General features: G+C 40.3%; 1 protein-coding gene across 1 annotated transcript in view; it reads left to right on the forward strand.

Annotated features, from left to right (window-relative positions):
• Positions 1–21317, forward strand: part of LAMB4 (laminin subunit beta 4) — a 178426-nt gene that overhangs the window by 141871 nt on the left and 15238 nt on the right. The window contains exons 33-38 of the mRNA XM_089685091.1: positions 927–1141; positions 5709–5912; positions 7186–7330; positions 9328–9402; positions 10248–10446; positions 11454–11592. Coding sequence (XP_089541217.1) covers positions 927–1141; positions 5709–5912; positions 7186–7330; positions 9328–9402; positions 10248–10446; positions 11454–11592 — 977 coding nt within the window. The remainder of the gene's footprint in view (positions 1–926; positions 1142–5708; positions 5913–7185; positions 7331–9327; positions 9403–10247; positions 10447–11453; positions 11593–21317) is intronic.

The raw sequence follows: 21317 nt of genomic DNA on the forward strand, positions 1-21317 counted from the left end.
TTATTAACTGATCCAACATTTAGATGAAAAAACTTCAAAGTGGTTGTAAGCCAGAGACATAAAATATGAACAAAGCATATCCCTCTATATTGTATACTTGTATAAATTAGGAGCACCAAGTGTCATTTCTGTCTGAGACTTTTTATCTCTGCTATCAGCATAAATAATTTTTGACAAGTTTTCCTGGAAAAAATGGTGACATGGGAGGGACCTCCGGTAGATTGACAGCCTCAGCTCAGCTCCTGTGAGCTGTATGGAGGGGGGGGTGTCTCTTCCCTCCAATCAGCTTTCAGAACTCTCCTCACTGATGTAACTTCAGGTCTCTGCCCCCCCCTTTTCAGAGATGAGAGGTCCTGTGTGAATTCGGCACTTTGAATAGATGAAGGGGAAAGATGGCCATCGATAAACAGGTACATCTTCTACAAAATGTAGGAGGATTTGTTTCATCTCTGTGTATTACCTAAGGACAGTCACTTCACTGTGTATATGTAAGGGTTTACAGCCATTTTAATGTGAATTCAACCATGTAAATATGTGGTTACATTAGATCCTTCATTAGTCCCTGGCCTTGGCTCTTGAGGTATATGTCAAAATTAATACCTCCACGTCCAGAACTGTATTTGTGTTGAAAATACAGTACAGCAAGCTGAACATGTGATTAAAAACAAACATGCCTGAATATGCCAAAATATGAATGATTTATGAGCTTGTTGAAGAGTTTGCACATGCATGTCAGAAAGTGTCTGTTATTTACTAAACATACATTTATATTGTATTGTGCTCTATCCCTTTTTTTAAGATTATATGAAATGTGAATCAGTATGATATCCATGTATTGTGTTTTGTTTCATAATTTATTTTGTGTGCTTTTTTTTTTTTGGAAGCAAAGACAAGAAAGATTTACATTCTTTTTTCTTTCCTATTAGACATCCAAGCAGCTTTTGACAAGATCTCCAAACACTACAAAACATCGTTATCTGCAGCAGAGAAGGCACGCAATGCTACACCTACTATCCGCACTGCATCCAAAACTAGAAAAAGAATTCTGACTGAACTCAGCAACCTAGATATAAAGGACAAAAATAATTTAGAAAAGCTAAACAAAATGAAATCTCTGCAAATAAGTAAAATGAATGAAATGGTAAGAGCTATCATTCAAACAAATTATTTTTAAAATCTGGAAAAAATAACATTATATATCATGCTTGACTGTTTTCTTTAAGTAATCTTCTAAATATTCATTCATAAGTAAAATAGGATTCTAGTTAGAACCTTTTATAATTTTAGAGAAGAAAGGGTTGGAATATTTGCCCCTTTTTTCCCAATGGGACATTTCTTCTTTCCCAGGGACACCCAGGGTGCAGTGAACTCATCTTTCAGTTTCTGTTTTATGGACTGCATATGTTTCTAGGAGGATCTACTGGGAAGTCATGGAGACTGGAACCAGCTTCAGGTGGATTCATAAAGGGAATGTATAGACATTGTAATTGCTGTTTGTGTTCCTGGTGAAGGAACTACACTACACTTACATAGTTGCCAAGTGTCCTGGATCCTGCAGGGGTGTCACAGGATTTTGGAAACTGTCCCACAGAATTGTTGTCCCGCCTGCTATCCAAAAAGATCTAGGACACTGTCGTAACCTATCTGAGAACCCTTCATCTGCTCTCAGCGGTTGGAATTACAAAAGACAAGACAGGGATGCTCCTTCTTAGACCCTCCTTCCCTTTCCTTTGCATGTGTGTTGCATGTATGCAAACAGATCAATTTATTTCAGTTCTGGACTGGACATTTAAGAACTATAGAGGCTTCATGGGTACCCTTGGCTACCTACATGGTGCTCCAGTAGGTATCACTACAGAGATACAATAATTTTAGCGGCAAACATGTTTAAAGGATAAGTTCACCTCTGGAACATGTTAAATGTTCCATCCGTATTTAGGGTGGAACATGTAACATGTTCCTGCTCCTGCCACCTCTCCCCCCGATCCCCCTTCCCTGTGACAGTGGGCAGGGTACTTCTCCCTGCACCTGCTGTCAGAATTTAAAAATAACGCAGCCTTGTGGGGCTCTGCCCACATGGGCACCTCATTCATGAACAGAGTTCTGTGAATCTGCTGATCACCAGTGCAATGCCTTACAGTCTGCAAAGTAATACAATAACAAATGTACATTTTTTTACCTGTGAAAATATGTGTATGTGTGTATATATATATATATATATATATATATATATATTTATTTTTGTTAAGGTGAACTTAGCCTTTCATTTGTAACTCAACTTAATTCTACTTTTTGTGTATTCTGTTGATTTTAGTGTAAACACATGTTTGACAAATGCAGGTCTTAATCACCCCAGTCTTTTAGGCAGAAGTGCATCTAGTGCTGCTCTGACTTTAGGACTGTGTTCTTTTTTGTTTCAGAATGCTTTTCTAGCCTAAGCACCGCATGCCGCATTCAATTGCTGCAATAAGGTGCTTGTGTGTAGTATTTAAAATCAGCCCAGTGCTCCCTCATGCATGCAGGCACCAAAGCCTCTATCTCAAAGGATTCAGAAATGATGTTTAGCCCAGAGACACCAACAATGGGATTTATTTTTCTCCCACTTTCTCTTCAATGATTTGTCCAAAATGTAGTAAAGCATAGGGCTACATTTGTGAGAAGCCATTTGTGGTGAAGCCACACCCACTTACTCACCAAACCCACTTTTTAATCACACCCCTATGTGACTGGGAGGTGGCATGCTTCACTTTCTCGGCCCCTCCAATGGGTGTCTTCTAATTATTTAGAAATGTTGGCTACTATATACTTCCTGTGTGGTCATAGGGACAAAATTCAGGGGAAATCTCTCCAATGACAACACATTCAGCAAAAAAAAGATTTTTTTTAAAAATAGTTTTAGTATACAGAGAAACAGAACATCATCGGGTTATTTAGGTTGCTGCTTAAGTCTCTAATAGAATCATTTTTCTTCGTTTCCTCTATTGCCCAGGGTAAGGAAAATCTCCACAGAAACCACTCAAACTGCAAGAGAAAAACTGACAGATATTCCAAACCCACTCTACTCAAACTTAAAAATGTATATATTTTTTCTAAAATTCCACATTGAATACATTTTCTTTTTTATAGCCTGTATTCGTATACAGTGAAAATAATAAAAATACTAACCCCAGGTGGGCCAGCAACAGTAGAGGATCTTTGTCCAGCAACTTGGTGTTGGTGTATTTGCAGCTGATTAGATTTGTGTTTCAACAGGAAGGACCCACAAACTGTTAGAGAAACTACCATCTTGCTTGAGGTGATTGTAGCCGTATTAGTGCACTTGCGACAGAAACAATTGAGTGCTGTCCGAAATACTTTTTTTATTTGCACTAAAATACAATTTTCAGGACAAGCTTTCGGGGTATGTCACCTTTTTCAAGGGTACTTATTCGAGAACTGCTTGGACCTTGAAGAAGGGGACATACACCAAAAGCTTGTCCTGAAAATTGTATGTTAGTGCAAATAAAAAAAGTATCACACACAGTACTCAATTGTTTCTGTCTTAAGGTGGGAATACACAATTAGAAAATTGACCGATCGGTCATCTGACAACCGAGAGGCGTTCATTCGTTGGTCGAAATCGTGGCCCACATTAACCAATCTAAAAAAATCATTCATCGGGCAATACGTAGTGTTGACGTCTTCTGTACAAGTGGAAGTGATGCAGTGTGCATGTGACCTTGTAGCCACGCCATTCCGGCCAGAATGAGCGATATACAAAACAATTAACAGCAATGAGTATAATATAGTTTATTACATTACCTATATACATAAAAATATATATAATGCATAATTCTGGTTTCATTATCTCATTAGGCCAGTCTACTTTTAACATTTGGATTTTTCGTTCGTGTTTACAAAGATTCTTTGGACATAAACATCCGGGTCATCTTCTGTTTCCACTCATGCGTGATAGCGCTTGATAGATTTTTTTCATACGACCGTCATACCACCACATTGAAAATCAGTCGTTCGTATGCGACACGACAACATTTTTCACTGTTGTTCAACCAGATTTTTTCGTTCACAATATCGTTATCGGATAAAACATCCTGCTCATCAACAAAGAGAAAATTGTTCGATCACTGGTTCCACAAAAATTTTTGTACGATTTTCTTATCGTGTGTACGGAGCATTAGAGAAACTTCCCAATTTTTCTGACTCTACCTGATTCCTCCTGATAGTGAAACCATTGTAGTCCAAATGCAGAACTCCATTGAATGACCAGTCAGTAGTATCTGAAGGACAGACCTCTCAAGCATTGGACTCTGCTACTACCCAGACATATTACAGCTTTATATACAGTATATTGTCCTTTGAAAATTGTACTTGGCATAACTGATATGTTTTTGAATAGTAGGGATAAAAATCATGCCTAATGAAGACAGCTTCAGTTAGAGCAATGTTTACCAGTTCTTAAGTATGACCTAAGGCAATGTCTCATGAGACCCCAGCATGCCAGTAATTTCATGCCTGCAAGTCTGTTGAAATGAATCTTCTTTTTGTCAAAAATGCTGCATGTGTGCTGGAATCAGAGTGTTTTCCACTGAATACCACATATAGAAATAATTAGCTCCAAGACACCTTTTTACAAGGCAATTAATATAATCAACGGGCAGAGCACAGATTATTCTTGGTGCATAAACATTGTTTTATATATATATATATATATATATATATATATATATATATATATAAAATGAATATTTAAACATGGTTTATTTCATTTATTTATTTGAACTCTCAGCTATTGAACCAAGATGGCTTGGCTTTGTACAGCAACCACATGGTTAAGAGAAATTTAAAGAAATGTGCATTTGTTTTTGATTTGGAAGATTGTGCAAAAAAAGCTCCCCCCTACAAATCATTTACTAATCGGCTTAGCGCTAAGCATCAGCTCTATTATTATTTCCAGTTTCAAACAGGAGGTCTGAAAAATATATAGATCAGTCTATAATTCAGATTAGGACAATAGTTGTTTCTGGTTAAAGAGGATGTTTCCATATCCCAAGCATGTAAAAAGTAGTACCATCCAAAACATGCAGCATAATCAGAACAAAGAGCATGTCTATCAGAAAGCAAAGTTTGATTTTTTGTTTATGTTAAGCTAAGTTTCCAGCTACATCTCTTAGGCTGCATTCACACGTATTGAGTGTTTTGTAGCTGGAAGCTCCAAGCTCCAAAAAAGCTCAAACTTAAAAAAACAATTGTTCTCTATGGTGCCTGTTCACACCTGATCATGCGAAAAGGCATCATAGAGAAAAATAGATTTTTTTAAGTTTGAGCGTTTTTGGAGCTTTGAGCTTCATTCTACAAAATGCTCAAGTGTGAATGCAGCCTTATTATCCCTGGTAGCTGTCAGAGGAAGGGCAGAGGTGTGTTTAATATGTGACTGACATCTTGCTTTCACCTTTTCTATGTTACATGGGTGCCAAAGGTGGTGGCATCCAACCGGAAGAACTGGATCCAGGGGAACAGACTTCAGCCACATTTTTGCTCACTTCTTATGCTCTGAGCTATCCTTTGTTCTAAGCCATTCTAAACTCATTTTTAAAAATAGTAATGTGTTAGAATTACACTGCTGTCATTTGTTTACCAGATGCCTGTATTTTAAAATGTGTAAATATTGGTTTATGATATTGACAATTGCAGAACATGTCTTCTTACAGGTTTGTGGAACTGTTTGGGACTTTCCTTGTAATATTTCCCCCTGTGGAGGTGCTCTATGCCGAGATAAGTTTGGCAAAAGGAAATGTGGTGGACCGGACTGTAATGGAGCTGTGCCTGTTGCCAGAGATAGTCTGAAAAAAGCAAATGAAACAGATGTTAAGTTAAAGAGTGTCGCAATTCATCTCCTTGAGGCTGAGAAACAGGTGAATATAATAAATAACACCAGAGACCATTTCACATGAATAAACTTGCTGTGGTGAAGGAATCTGCACATAATGCACTCATATCCACATATAAAGAATACCATTGTGATAAACACCGCTATTACGGAAGAGAAAGTGTTATTCATAGTTTGGTTTTTCAAGCTATTTAAGTATTTTTTTTTTTGTAAATTTTTGCATTTAAACCAAATATCTAACATAAGGTCCACACCATGACAAAAGAGGCTGTGAAAAGTTGATAAACAAAAACTGTATGGAAACATAAAGAAAATGGGCAGCATAGTGGCTAAGTGGTTAGCACTTCCGCCTGGCAGTACTATGGTCGTTGGTTCAAATCCCAACCACGGCATCACCTGCCTGAAGTTTGCATGTTTTTCCTGTGCCTGCATGGGTTTCCTTCATGTACTCTGGTTTCCTGCCACACTCCAAAGACATTCTGGAAGGTTAATTGGATCCTGTCTAAATTGGTCCTAGTATATGTATGTATGAATGTAAGTTAGGGCCCTTAGATTGTACGCTCCTTGAGGGTTAGAGACTGATGTGAATGTACAATATATGTGTAAAGTGCTGCGTAAATTGATGGTGCTATATAAGTACCTGAAATAAATAATCACATGCAGCTGCACACAAATTGATCACAAAGTGCAAGAACTAGTCACATATCTATACATCAATCCTAAAGTGCAGTATAATATCACAAAAAAAATAAAGTATATATATAAAGCGCATAGAGTGCCGATAAAATGCAAAAAAGTCCTCTATAGTCCAAAAAACATATGTATTATAATACCTCCACCAGCGACTCAGGTTGTTGCCAAACTCTTCATAGTACACTATTACCATCTTACTGGCTCCAGTGTGAGCTTTATTTGCTGCAGCTTGGATCGGTGCTGGAAAATGAAGAGGAGAGCACTGCTGATGGATGCACAGGTTTTACTGGATGACGCTACCTATGATAACATGCTAAGCTTGCTACACATTTTGTAGCACATTACGCATCAGGACGTTGGGTGGGCTTGGTAGCTGTCTCCCTTGATCTATAAACAATAATAGCTGATGACTGAAAAGGCAAGCTTAAATAAGTCTATGTCGAGGATGCTGCTAAATTTTTTGCTCTATCACTAGACCAAAGATATTCCCAGTAGTATTTAAAGGTCCTGGTATACTAAAAGAGTTAAAAATGTTCTTAGCACTACAACATTAATATAGGACATTTTGTTGAAGTTGAAGTACAATATCATCTATTTTGTTTTAGATTCAGCACATCAGGCAGCTGGCAGAGGATACAAAGTTAAAAGCTTCAAGACTCAACAAAACTTTGAGTAAAGCCATCAGTCGTATAGAGGCAGATAAAAATCGTTCAAAAGAGCTTATAAAAAATGTTAAAGATTTTCTACTTGGTAAGTGCAGTATCCTCATTCTTTGTTGCCTCAAGAAAACTGATAATATGCCTGACACAAAAGCTATTTCCTATACATTGCACATAGCTCTCTTCCTTACTGAATAAGCTGCAAAATAAGTGGATTAAAAGGGCTTAAAATTTTGACTCCCTACTTCAAAACATTTATGTATTAACCAGTGGCGTCACTAGGGTTGGTGTCAACTAGTGCTGTAACTCATGGTGATCCCCCCCCCCCCAATCCTTTTTTCAGTTTTCTGAAAGAGCACCAAAGATGCAGCAAGTGGGAGTTTTGGTCAGGAAGAAAGAGGTGACGCCCTCTAAGTGCAGTATGAAAGCTTTTTAATGGATGAAAAGTGTAGTAATACAGGCCACTTGCAAAGTAAAAAAAGGTTTGCGCTTGTAAATTAATAAGCATCCGCTGTAGTGAAGGAGTGTGAAGCCTCTGGATGGATGGTGGTCACCAGCATCTGGCGGTGGTGCTGGTAGCTTCCAGCATGTCCTCCTAGTTCCGGGATTCCCTCAGTTGAGACGTTACTTCCGGTTACGTGATGGCGGGGTTAGCGCACATTTGGAGCATGCATGCTCTCTTATCAGGCCAGATGCCAGTGACCATAATCCATCCAGAGGCTTCACACTCCTTCACTACAGTGGATGCTTATTAATTTACAAGCCTATTTATGCTTATTATTATGACTACACGTTTTATCCATTAAAAAGCTTTCATACTGCACTTAGAGGGCGCCACCTCTTTCTTCCTGATCTTCCACAGGGCCTCTCTAGCTCGTTATTGGCAGGCTACCTCCATGCCATGGTGCATCAGAATTAACTATAGGACTCTTTCTAAGGACATTTTATTTATATATTTAATACAGTATATTGTTCATGATTTATTTTCCCTAAGTCCATCACCATTAATTATATGGTTATACATACTATTGTATGCCGCATCTACCTCCTTACTCTGTCTCAGAGTGCGTCAAATATCCTACTTGCCTATTTTTCTGTGGGAGTTTTGGTGCGCTTTTAGAAAATGCAGAAAAAAACGTGCAACTTAATAAAAATCTATAGGACTGCAGCTATAACTACCGATACAATGCAGAAAAATTGCAGATGCACAAGCAATGCATCTAAGCCACAGCAAACTAGTGAGAACCCACTTAAAATCAACAAATACCAACTCCTATCATAGGCTGATGACACAATTCTAAACTCTTTGGCTGCATTTAAAACAGCTATTGTTGGAGGACAAAGGAAGAAAAAAAAGGGGGAGGGATAAAGATTTGAAGGAGAGAAGGTAGTCAGAGAGGAGGGAGAGTCTGGTCACAGTGCTCACATTTGGATGGTCCCTGGAGGCTCATCACTCAGAGACCTCTTATTCATGTTGCATCTGCCAGCTGCTGTGTTTGCAATTTCCGGCTGTACAGAGTGTGGGTGGGCACAGGGGGAGAGGGGCAAGAGATGGCAAAGCAGATCCAGCCTCTCTCCCATTTGTGCAGGGGGCAACTGTGCACTGTGACACTGTAATAACCACACTGTGCCAACACAGGTTCAGCTAGCCACCCCTACATTAATAAACAGCTTCTCCTCTATTTTTAGACAGGATTATTCAGGATTTACTGGTGTCTGGGTGGCCCTGGGTGTCACCTTCTGGCGAGTGTCACCTGCACCCCCCGCACTCCCAAAGCAACACCACCGGTATTAAAAAAAAACCCTTCCCATGTCGTGAACCCTCTAGTAAACCTAAATGGGGGCCCCAATCCACTGGTTGCATTTACTTGGGTATAGCCTTATCCTTTCAGATAAAATAGTGTTAATCAAATATTGGTTGAGTCACAGTGCCACGTTTCTCCAGTAGGCAAGTTCTTGGTCCTGGTAATTTAGGGAGGGTCCCTATATATATATATATATATATATATATATATATATAAATACGTAGCAAATTAGCATGTGATTTTCTAAATAGTTTTTCAATACACTGACATTGTATATCTTCAGACAGCATACCTGTATACCAATGTCGAGGAAAGAGTGCACTGGGTGGACGCAAACCTAAGAAGCCTCAAGAAGTTGGTAAGGCATTCCCTATTCATATTTTGTTGGTGGAAAATCCATACATGCTTAGTAGTATTTAGACTTTTCTCCAAAATATTTTTATGGTAGGATAACACTAAGGAGCTGATTTTACTGAGGAGACATTCACTTTGAAAAGTGTATTTTTCATTTTTTATTTGCAATTAGGTGAGCACAGCAGACCATAATGATCAAATTTTTATCATGCCAGTGTACATATTGTCACCATCACTCATTTAGAACAGTATTGGAGGTTATGTAGAAAGAAAACATGGACTGTAGGGGATTTTATCAAGGCATGGCCAATCGATGTCAAGCAGCTCCAAATAGCTCACATTGGCACACAATACCAGGCTTGCATTTGCTGGCTATTATGCAAATGTTCATTTTTTACACAATAGTTATTTTAAAACACCAACTATAATCAGACTACACTTACAATCAAACAAATACAAATAGCAAACTAAACAAAAGAAGGCAAATGATGATTAAAATGCCCTGTTATTAATGGTGTAAAACTAGTAATTAATTTTAAAAATACATTTCTATAAGAAGCAATAGCCTTCACTTGGCACCAATACTGCATACATTTGTAAGGAAGCAGCTTACTAAAATACAAATTGAAAACATGCCTTTGTTTCAAATACATATTAATGGAGAAAACATTGGTACAGAAGAATTTGACTTCCCTGGGCTTTAATAAATTAGAAACTAAAATTATAATTTTCTTCAAGCTCAGAGAACAGTCCATGCATTAACCTGAGAAGTGAACTTGATTTATCAGATAAGCTCCATGAATTAAAAAAATATAAGCAATGCATTAACATGTTCCTTTTTTTTTCCAGATGCTACTATTAATCCAGAAGAAATAGAAAAGATAGCAAATGAGGTTCTTGCAATAAAGCTGCCAGCTGCACCTTATGAGTTAATCAATATGCTGAACAAAATTAAAAAGATGTGTGATGAATACCAAATAAACAAGAAAAACCTCCAAAAGCAGTTGGAAGATGTAAAGAAACTTACACAGCAGGCAAACAATGCAAGGTAAGTACTGTATGTTTTAAAACCTTCACAAGACACAGTAATGCTTTGCCCAGTGAGAAGTGTTAGGGATAATAAGTCAAGTGTGTTTTTAGCTGCACTGGGGAGCATTGGGTCAGTTGTGATTTTGGTACGCTGAAGATTTGTTTGTTTGAAATGAATGGGCAGAGGCAAGATGTAAAGCGTATTTGAAGGGGTAAATGGGCCCTAAATATATACACAGCCATCCTGTACAACAACCACCCCACAACTCAATTGAGATCCTAAGATCAAAAAAAAGAATCTCATGTCTGAGTAGCTTGAGTAGCCTATTGCACATATGATAATATAAACAGGAGAGTGCACCATGGTCAAACATGAGAATAATATACTATAATAGTGAAAAGCCTGCAGAGAACAAAATGGTCTTCTAAACATGGGTGACTTGACAGTACCTATGCAAAAAATAACAATGTTGACAATACATGGGCCCCAAATTGGCAAATGTACGCAATACAAATAGGCAAACATTATAATATACAGCTACTAAATGGTTTCTTTTTTTCAACCAGATTACTATGGGGGTTATTCACTAAATCTGCATGGTGCAGAATCCAGTGCAGCTCTGCATAGAAACCAATCAACTTCGAGGTTTTATTGCCAAAGCTTAACTGAACAAGCTGCAGCTAGAAGCTGATTGGTTACAATACACAGCTGCACCAGATTCTGAGTGCAGCAGTTTTAGTAAATGCAACTATGTAACAGACAGGCAATTGTGACAAAATGCAGGCATGAACAATTGAGACAATATATGGACAACAACCAGGTAAATGTGCAGACAAAGAGACAATCCTAACAAAATACAAACAACAAACAGGCAACTGTGACAAAGCTTCCTCCTTTCTCCTTTGGTGATTATTATTATTATTATTATTATTATACAGGATTTATATGATTTACTGTTTTTTTTTATAATTACTTTTTGATGACAAGCATTTTAACTTATTAAAATTTTTTGGTTTTATTTCTAGAAAAGCAGTTGATAACCTTCCCAGTGGATATGAGATCAAAAATAATTTAAATCAAGCTGAAAATACACAGAAAAAGACAAGTTCCGTGTTAAACAATGTTAAAAAGAACATTCAAGACATTAGAAACAGACTTTCACAGGTATTGTAATTTAAATAACATCATTAAGATGTTTAAGTTTTATAAAATACAGAATAGACCATTATATCATCAACATGCAGAACACTAACATTTTTAAAAAATATACGTCAATTTGCTCATTCAGGGTTATGACCACTCCTTCAAACCACCAATGCTTACCTTCATTTTTGCAATCTCCCACCATAGTATTTGTTTGTCTGGGCCCTCACAAATTGCAACTGCTTCCGTTGTATGCAACAGTATGTGACCTTCTCCCCTTCCACCCAAGATGCAGAGCTTAGGTCAGAGCGGCCTCTACAAAATAGGCACACTGCCTAAAAATAGAGAGCAACTGAGCATGTGCAGAGCAGGGTAAGAGAGCGTATTATTGGGATATAAACAGTATAGGCACTCATTTTTAATGTTTTATTTAGCTATACCTGCAAAAGGGGCCAGCCTGAAGTGATCTAGCAGGACTTAATTTTCTGATTAAAGTTCTACTTTAATGAAAAAAGGGAAAATATGGTCACTTTTAGGATGGGCATATAACCACACCTTGTGATGTACATGTATACAAGTGTACAAAAATGCAAATTCACACGTTAACAGAGAAGAAAAATGCATCTGTCATGCTTAATGATGTACTTGGTATGCATTGGAGCATTCTTGTAAACCAGGGATCTCTAAACTATGGCACGTGGGCCAAATGCAGCTCACTGCAAGACCTTGTCTGGACCCCTGATGTAAGAGGTGACTCTGATGGGGATGCTGATGTGGGGGGAGAGGGGCCTCTGATGGGGACTCTCATATAAAGGGGAACTCTAATGTATTTGGAATTTCTTTGCTTTATTTTACTGAAGTTGCTGGTTGCAAACAAACTCCAAGAAAAATGACCCATTCATTTAACTCTCTGTCACTAATGAAGAAACTAGGCACAGTCCCAGTGGCTGCTACCACAGGGAGTGTGTGTATATCTGAAAATCCGACTGCCAACTGTCAGAAGCTATTGGGTGACTCTGCCATCACCCGAGTGCTTCCACACACCCCCAGTAATGGCTGCCATATCCCCATGTGCACCCCTGCCATGCTTTCCAGGCTCCGTGCACCCATGAACATGCTCGGTACCATCATAGTGGGCGCTGCCAGGTAGAATAGAGGAAGATGAGCAAACATTCATTCACCCTCCTGCCCTTTCTCTTACTGACCCAGAAACAATGAGTAAAATGTCACTTCCTGGTCTCCAAGTCACTTTCCTTGATTCATTGGAGGACAGGTGAAATATCAGGGGTCCTTTAGATCTAAGACAACAAACAGAGAAAAGGCATGAACACCCAATTGGCAATCTCTACAAAATGAATGTATTGAATAAAATACAGTATAACATACATCGTGGGTGCATGGAGCCACCTCACACCTAATGGCCAAGCTCAGATGCCCTAAAAGACCCCCACCCTAAACCACCCTACCAGAGCCCATCTACCCCCTCCCAAAATGAGAGAAAACCCCTCCAACAAGCAAAAATCCTTCCCCACCTCCTCCTAGACAACCCCCAAGCCCTCCCATCCCCACCTAGAAAACCCCAAGCCCTCCCACCCCCACCCAGGAAACGGGAAGCCCACTCACCCCCAATTGAAAAATACCCCCCCAGGGATAAAGGAAAGATGGTACAATCCCTCCAAACCCTGCAAATGGCCACCCTAAATTGCAAAGAGACAACCAGGACCAATCCTAGTGCCCACCATGCATGGGTTGTCAGGGGCTATATACTAGGTAGGCATCCTGTGTGTCTCCCCAGTCCTTGTACATAACACACACCGTCCTGCCATCCCACCTCCAAGAAATGGCCCTCTATGTTAAATCACCAAAAGGATGGTGATGATTGTGGTAGATTGGATTGTTGAGAGATTCTAAATGGATGGATGAGCTACAATAAGTGGAAATATTATGCTGTATGCATGTAGCATGCGTGGTAAACAGTAGGGTTGTTAGTTATATGCTAGGTAACAGACTGATAGCATAATTGCAAGATGAATGGGATCAATCCTGCGTGCAGCGCTCTCAATGATAGCCATGATAAGTTGGATCATCATGAGATCATGGATGGATGGGCTGCAATAAATAGAGACTCTGTGCTGGTATGCACGCAACATGTGTGGTAGTACTATAGGTAATATGCTAAATAACCATCTTATGACATAGGTGCACAGTGCAATAAATTAAGACCAGTCTATGGCGTGTGTACACACAGTAGTATATGCTATTTGTAGAGACTGTTCCTACGCAAAAGCCATATGTCCAACATGAGACCCAAAGAGCTTATAGTAAATGGTATGCTGGAGGTATGTAACGATACAGCCGCCTCTCACCAGTGTCCTCGATCCAATCTATGCTAACGTTACACAGCTGATATGTATTTTATTCAATACATTCATTTTGTAGAGGTAGCCAATTGGGTGTTCATGCCTTTTCTTTCTTTGTTGTGTTATGTAGTTCTTTGGCTACACCCTACCCATATATTAGGGTGGCACCTCTCCATATCTATATAGGTTGGATGAGTTCCTTGGACCACATGTTTTTTATGTCTTCTCTGATGTCTCATTAAAGAGAATTTAGACTAAAAAATCATCACATTGGAGATGTTTTGTCCCCTGTGTGATAAAAGAAAGTACCGGTATAGCAAAATAAAAAAAAATTAAAGCTTCACCCAAGTACTTAAAATCCCTCCCCACAAAATTTTGAGCACCCCCACCCCCTTAACATACACACACATATGAACATAAATTCATGTGTCAAATGAATCTACACACAAAAATGTAGTTTGCACTATTGCCAGACACACAGTGAGAGCAATAATTCTAGCACCATAGCTCATGGTTAACTCTAAACTGATGACTAGGGGGCTTTTAAAGCTTCGCCTATGGAAAATATAGTGTAGTGTTTGTAGCCATGTCACTGGAACATGAAATTTTAAACCTTGACATGGTGGGTATCTATTTTCCCATTGCAACCTCATCTTTTATACTTTACAAAAAATCAGGTAATTTATTTAATTTGTGTGCCCTAAAATTACCATTAGTGCATTTTTACTGAAATTTTGCTTTTCTTAAACCATTGTGGTAATATCGTGTGACATACAAAATTGGAATTACCACTGTTTTATTCTCTAGGTCTAGAGTGTCTGCTTTCAGAAAATATATATTTTTTGGGGGGTTTTATGTAATATTCAGGTGTAAAATGATGTGCAAAATAAAGGCAAAAACAGCTCTGGCAGCAAAAGGGTTAATTTTGATTCACTCATTTACAAAACGTTTTTTGTTTCTCAGCTTGCAATATTTGTAAATTATACAAAGTGGCCCTCGTTCCATTACAGTGATTGTAACAGAATAAATGTTATCTTTTAAAAATAACAAACCTGGTGTACTTACCTGCTCTGTGCAATGGTTTTGCACAGAGCAGCCCTGATTCTCCTGTTATCAAGGGCCGGTGCTAGACTATTTTGCACCCTGGGTGAGACCAGATACATGCCCCCCCCCAAAAAAATAACATTTATTAAAAACAGTAGAAAATACTCATATCAACAAAACATGAAACTGCTAAATTTCTTTTAATTTGCAAAAATAAGTGCCATAAGATGCCACCAGCTCCAATATTAAAGACACAATCAGTGTCACGGAAAGACTGTATCTGTGGCTGGCAGTGGCAGGGTGACAGTTGCAGTGAGTGGAGGATGATGGATCCACACTCTGACAGATCCCAGGATGGAATCCCCAGGCCATGGGGGAAGATAAAATGCTGTTATAGCAGGCAGCCCAACCCACATACACACACACACAGAACAACTGAAGTGAGCAATCCCACACAGTGACAGATCCAACACAACTCACCAACACCTACACTGGTGGATCAGCAGGCACTAGAAGAGCAGGCTGTGGGATCATGATAATATCATCACTCACTGATACATTGCACATGTGATGGATGTCTGGCCGGCCGGGTCACATTCCCACAGACACGAGACATCAGAGTCAAACATTACCTTCCTCCACAGGCACAGCTCTGCCTCCACTGACGAATAGGAAGAGAAGGGCTGAAACTCCACAGTGATGAGCAACCACCAGCCCACTTGCAATAAGGGACTGAGTCTGAGAGGAATACTGAAAGGAGCTGCAGCTCAGCTGCTATACTGGCCCCAGACACACAGCATCTTCCTCTGCCCTTTCTTCCTTTCCTCTGCCACCCCTCCTCTTAGCTGAAGGATTACTCATGACTTGGTTGCATTCCACACAGAGAGAGTGCTGGCCAGTGTTGTGCCCAGGTGCCCCTAGGTGACAGTGGAAGCACCAGCCCTGCAGCTATCACTCCTGGCATCTCCCCCTGCTGAGTGGCCCTATAGTAAACCACTTGCTATGGGGGACACATGCAGGCTCACTCCTTAGTCGGTTCTGTGTGTCCATAGACACATTAGCCCCCATGCTGTCCTACTAACGGCTAGCCGACAGCTAGTTAACAAAAATGACAGAAACAGCATTGTGTTTCATTCCAAAACTGAATTTACTTCTGTGAATAGTTATGTAAAACTGCAATACAATCACATAACCTGAAGTTACAATATGCTTGTACACATGTCTATTACAAATTCATAGAAAGAACATATTTCTTGTAAACAGCTACCTATAAATAAGTGTAAAAAAATATATAGTGAGCACAAAGAAATAAATAAACAAGCAGCTAGCACAATGTGGCAAACCTTCCTATTCCACTGAAAACATAAGCGTATATACAGACATACAGCACTAATATTGGTCTATGTGAACAAAAACAAATATGTAAACTAATATTCAATATCATAAATAATAAAGTCTAAAAGAAAAAGTGCAATGTCCAGCAATAATGTGTGAATCAATGGTGATCAATGATGTGAAGTGACATCTGTGAAGGGTACATCTGTGACAATCCTCCACCACTATGCACTCACCAGAAGCAAGAAATAAACAGGCTCTGAACAGAAATCCCTCCAAGAGATGTATCCTTTCCACTGCAGGAAATAGATAAATATTCAAATGACATCCACTGCAACTGGGCTCTATATGGGCATTCCTGGAAATGGACCTCCACTCAGGGGCGGGCTGACCATTTGGAAACTCGGGCACTGCCCGAGGGCCCAGGGTCAGTAGGGGGCCCCATGAGATGCCCCTGGTACCTTTTTCTTAGGCTTTTTTGAGTTTGGGCAAGGACACAGGGGCCCCATGATCCCCTATTGCCCGGGGGGCTCCATGAGTTGTCAGTCCGCCCCTGCCTCTACTACACCGGTCGGCGAACAATCCAAATGTGGCAAATCCTAAAAGGAGCTGATGATCTTCCAGAAATGCACTCAGCTCCTAAGACTTGTTTTGTGCAGACAACACACAGCATTTTTGAGGAGTGGAGACCCCACATTGTTTTTTTTTTGTTTTTTTTTAAATTGTCGGGCAATGCCGGCAATTCTTTTTACATTCAGCTATCAGCGAGGAACCCCACCCCAAATAATATAACTCATGCGGTATTTTAGTAGCTGAGCAGTATCTTACCATATACTCAGATGCGGTAAGATACCACTCAGTAAATTGGTCGCGTTCGAAGTTCATGGTCGAACATTCTGTAGGTTTGAATATTCGACCGTGAACTGAACAGGGGGGTGTTCGGCTCATCACTAACCACTTTAAGTTTGATGACCAAAACAAAGATAATACGGTATATATAGTACAATTTCATATGCTTAGTTTGTTGGCTGTATATGTTTCAAGTGTTTATGTTCTTTTAGTGCATTCTTAGCTTACACAGACCCACCATGCTTACACTACATTTCATTTACACATATATAAATTCGAGAAGATTGTTCAATATCACTCGATTTACTGGAAACACTTAACCTACAGACAGTGGTCAGCATTATCTTTGAACAAAGACAAAAATAAAATTCACAGACACAGACGAATTTGCAGCAACTGACCTTTGTGCCCTCCGAATCCAAACACACAGAAAAGATCAAAACTAAACAAATGATGATGAACCGGTAAGCTGTGGAAACTGTACAATGCATGCTAGGGAATACATCTTTAATTAAAGTACTACAGGGTCTTATTTACAACTACATTTTAAGGAAGGCAATCATTTACAGACACATGTACAGTGTAAAAAATACTTCAATATGCAGAAGGAAAATGAAAGTAGTACAAAACAATCTACATTTTTTTAATAACTCCATTCCTGTTAAACAAAGCAACATCCCCCCATCATATTTTTCGGTGTAAGGCGCTAGCAATGTTTATGAATCACCACTGCCAGCTTTAGGTCACAGCACCACTTTCCATGAAAATCAAGATAGGGAGCATGTGCCCTGGTCACCTTGTTGCCTAAGCCCAGGAAAGACAGCACAGTTGTATAGAGGAGGGAGCAAAGACAGGGGTATTCCATCCTAGGTTTTTAGGGCTATGAGCTGCTGGAGATGCAAACAGCATAGAAAGAGAAGCTGGCCAGCCATGAGCATTTATACAAAGATGGCACCATGGGACCCTGTAGGGGGATGGAGCCACCTGAAACTGGAACCTAAAAGTTGAGGAATTTTACAGATAGAAGCTTAAGAATCTGCACACTTGGAAATTCAGACACATAGCATACATGGTAAAATGCTGAGGTGGGCAGAACTGTATGCTTTTAACTTTTGAACATTTAAAAGAGAAGTATGATTTTTTTTTATCATACTTACCTAGGTGGATGCAGCTTCAATCAGATGCTGCGTCTTTCACCTGGGAGATCTAAGGGTGAGAATGGAGCTATCAGATACCACTGATCTCTCAGTTATCCTCACTGCTCTAAGCAGAGATTGGTCACAGAGGTATTCTCTGCTGGGCTGTGGAGGGGGCAGGCTGAGCCAGGTGCCGGTCTGGGACCTGGGTGGATCCTGACCAGGGGCGGACTGACCATTTGGAAACTCGGGCACTGCCTGAGGGCCCAGGGTCAGTAGGGGGCCCCATGAGATGCCCCTGGTACCTTTTTCATACGCTTTTTTGAGTTTGAGCAAGGACACGGGGGCCCCATGGGTTGTCAGTCCGCCCCTGATCCTGACCATATGGTTGCGATCTTCCTCTAGCCTGGGCTATCTCTGTGACATAAGCTGGCAGCGAGCTAAAGCATGTCACTGGAGAACTGCACTGTGATCCACAGGAGAAGTACAGCCAAACAAGCTTTGACTGTACTTCTCCTTTAATATCATTTTAGGTTTGCTCTTACTTCATTAGAAATGTAAATGTTAGGTCTCTGAAGCTTTCTACAGCAATGGGAATTTATGTAAATGTATAGAGGTCTCAAATGTACACATTTTACCATGGATTACAGGGTGCTCATAGATCGAATGTCTCAAGTGTTTACACTTGTGGTAAATAAGGTGCAGCAATCAGGGCCGGTGCTTCCACTAGGCAAACTAGAAGGCCGCCTAGGGCGCACTGTCACCTAGGGAGCCTGGGTGCAGCACAGGCTGGCACTCTCTCAGTGTGGGACACCGCCACAGCATGAATGATCCTCCAGCTGAGGGGAGGGGCGGCAGAGGGGCAGAAGAAAGGGCAGAGGAAGATGCCAGTTGTCTGGGGCCAGTGTAGCAGCTGAGCTGCCACTCCTTCCAGTGTTTCTATCAGACTCAGTCCCATACTGCAAGCTGACTGATGGCTGCTGATCACTGTGGAGTTCCAGCCCTTCCCTTCCCATTCATCAGTGAAGGTGAGGGTGGAGCTGAATGACAGAGGAAGGTAATGTCTGACTCTGATGTCTCATATCTGTGTGTGTGTGACCCAGCCAGCCATCCATCACATGTGCAATGTGTCATTGAGTGATGACATCATCACAAACCCACAGCCTGCTCTTCTAGTGCCTGCTGATCTGTGTCAGTGTTGTTGGTGGTGTGTTGTGTCGGATCTGTCACTGTGTGGGATCGCTCAGTTCAACTGCCTGCTCTCACAGTGTTTTATCTCCCCCCATTGCCTGGAGAATTCCAGCCTGGGATCTGTCAGAGTGTGGATCCATCATCCTCCACTCACTGCAACTGTCACCCTGCCACTGCCAGCCACAGATACAGTCCATTCATGACACTGATTTTGTCCTTATTTTGGAGCTGGTGGCATCTTATGGCACTTATTTTTGCAAATTAAAAGAAATGTATCAGTTTCATGTTTTGTTGTTTTAATATCTTCTACTGTTTAAAAAAAAAATTGGGGGGGGGGGATGGGGGGCAATTAGCTGGTCTTGCCTAGGGCACAAAATAGTCTAGCATCGACCCTGGCAGCAATATGATAATTATCTTGGATCCTGCCACTATCAGGCTCAAATACATGAATTTATCCCCAGTGCTGTGACACAGGCCCTACTATCTGTACAGCAAGTGATGGAATAAGCGCTGCAAGCAGGTTAGAAAGAATATACTTTGCACTTGTAATAAGGACTGTGGCTGTTTGTTAGGAATAGGGATAAGCTGCCAGGTTTGGTCCAAACCAAGTTCACATTGAAATTTGCTTGTTCCGAGATTCAACTAAATTGGTTTTCAGCAAAGTCAAATGTTCAGTGAAACATGTCACAGCTTCTCCTCTGGCTATTTGTTAGAAAGTCAGCAGGCACCAGCATGCTAACAACCATGACTCATGGAGCCACATCTAGCCTGTCTGATCTGGCGGTCCAGTAAAGAAAGTTGAGGGGCATGCCTGCCACTGGTGCATGAGACTTCTGGTGCTGATGAGTCTGGATGAAAACCAATGGACTGGGAGCTTGTATTACCACCTGGGTCAGGGGCAGAAATGCGTGCTTTGAAACCAAAAAATATATTGATCTGCTAGCATAATCTGACAAAGACAATGAACTAGGTAACATTAGCCAAACAAAGCCCACCAGCACATGTGTACAGACTTTCAATCTCTCCATAGTCCAGCCCCTTCCCCTCCCTCCCTGTTTTTGTCTCTGCTAATTACACCCCCCACCTCCATCCCACCTTTTTTTTCTCCAAAGTCCACCTTTCCCTCCCTCCATTTTTTTAGATGCTAAAGAAAAAAAGATTGGAAAGAACGCTGCCAAAGCAGACTCAATGTCTATATGGTTTTACTGGTACCACATCCTTATACATAAGACACTGAATGAGCCATTGGCTGCTCTGGCAAAACGGTGGAGACAGACTAAAAACAACTATGCCCTGCATAAAAAGACCACGCAAAGATAGATCACCGATTCTTGTCCTTTGGGATTTATGACCTGCTTCCTTCTGAAGGGATATAATCTATTTTTTTCTTTTGAAACATCTATATTATATAAGGTTTGGGTGGCACTCCTGCCAGGTAGTTGTTGTAGCTTTGATCCTCTGGTCCAGACTAATGAATTTATGACAAAACTCTGTATTAGTTCTCCCTGCATAAGAGATCTTTGTCCCCGCGAAACGCATTGGAGCCATCTGTATGATCATCTGGAGCTATGCTCACTGGCAAAGCATCAACTCTATTTGCTATAATCTCTTTTGAGACACCTATATTGCTGGATTATTATTGTTTTAATTATTTCTTTTAATATAATTTTTGTACAAAAATTATTTTTTTTATATATAATCCTGGTACCTTTAAAGTCCTATTAGGTTTACATGGGTTAGGTTTCTTCTTGGTCTTCTTCAATCCCCCATTTTCTCTCTAAAGTCCATTATTCCCGCAACCAGCCAGCAGCTTGTGGGCTTATGTGAACCT

Source organism: Staurois parvus, unplaced genomic scaffold, assembly GCF_062004578.1.
Source record: "Staurois parvus isolate SC_StPar_1 unplaced genomic scaffold, SC_StPar_1.0 ptg000019l, whole genome shotgun sequence".
Taxonomy (NCBI): domain Eukaryota; kingdom Metazoa; phylum Chordata; class Amphibia; order Anura; family Ranidae; genus Staurois; species Staurois parvus.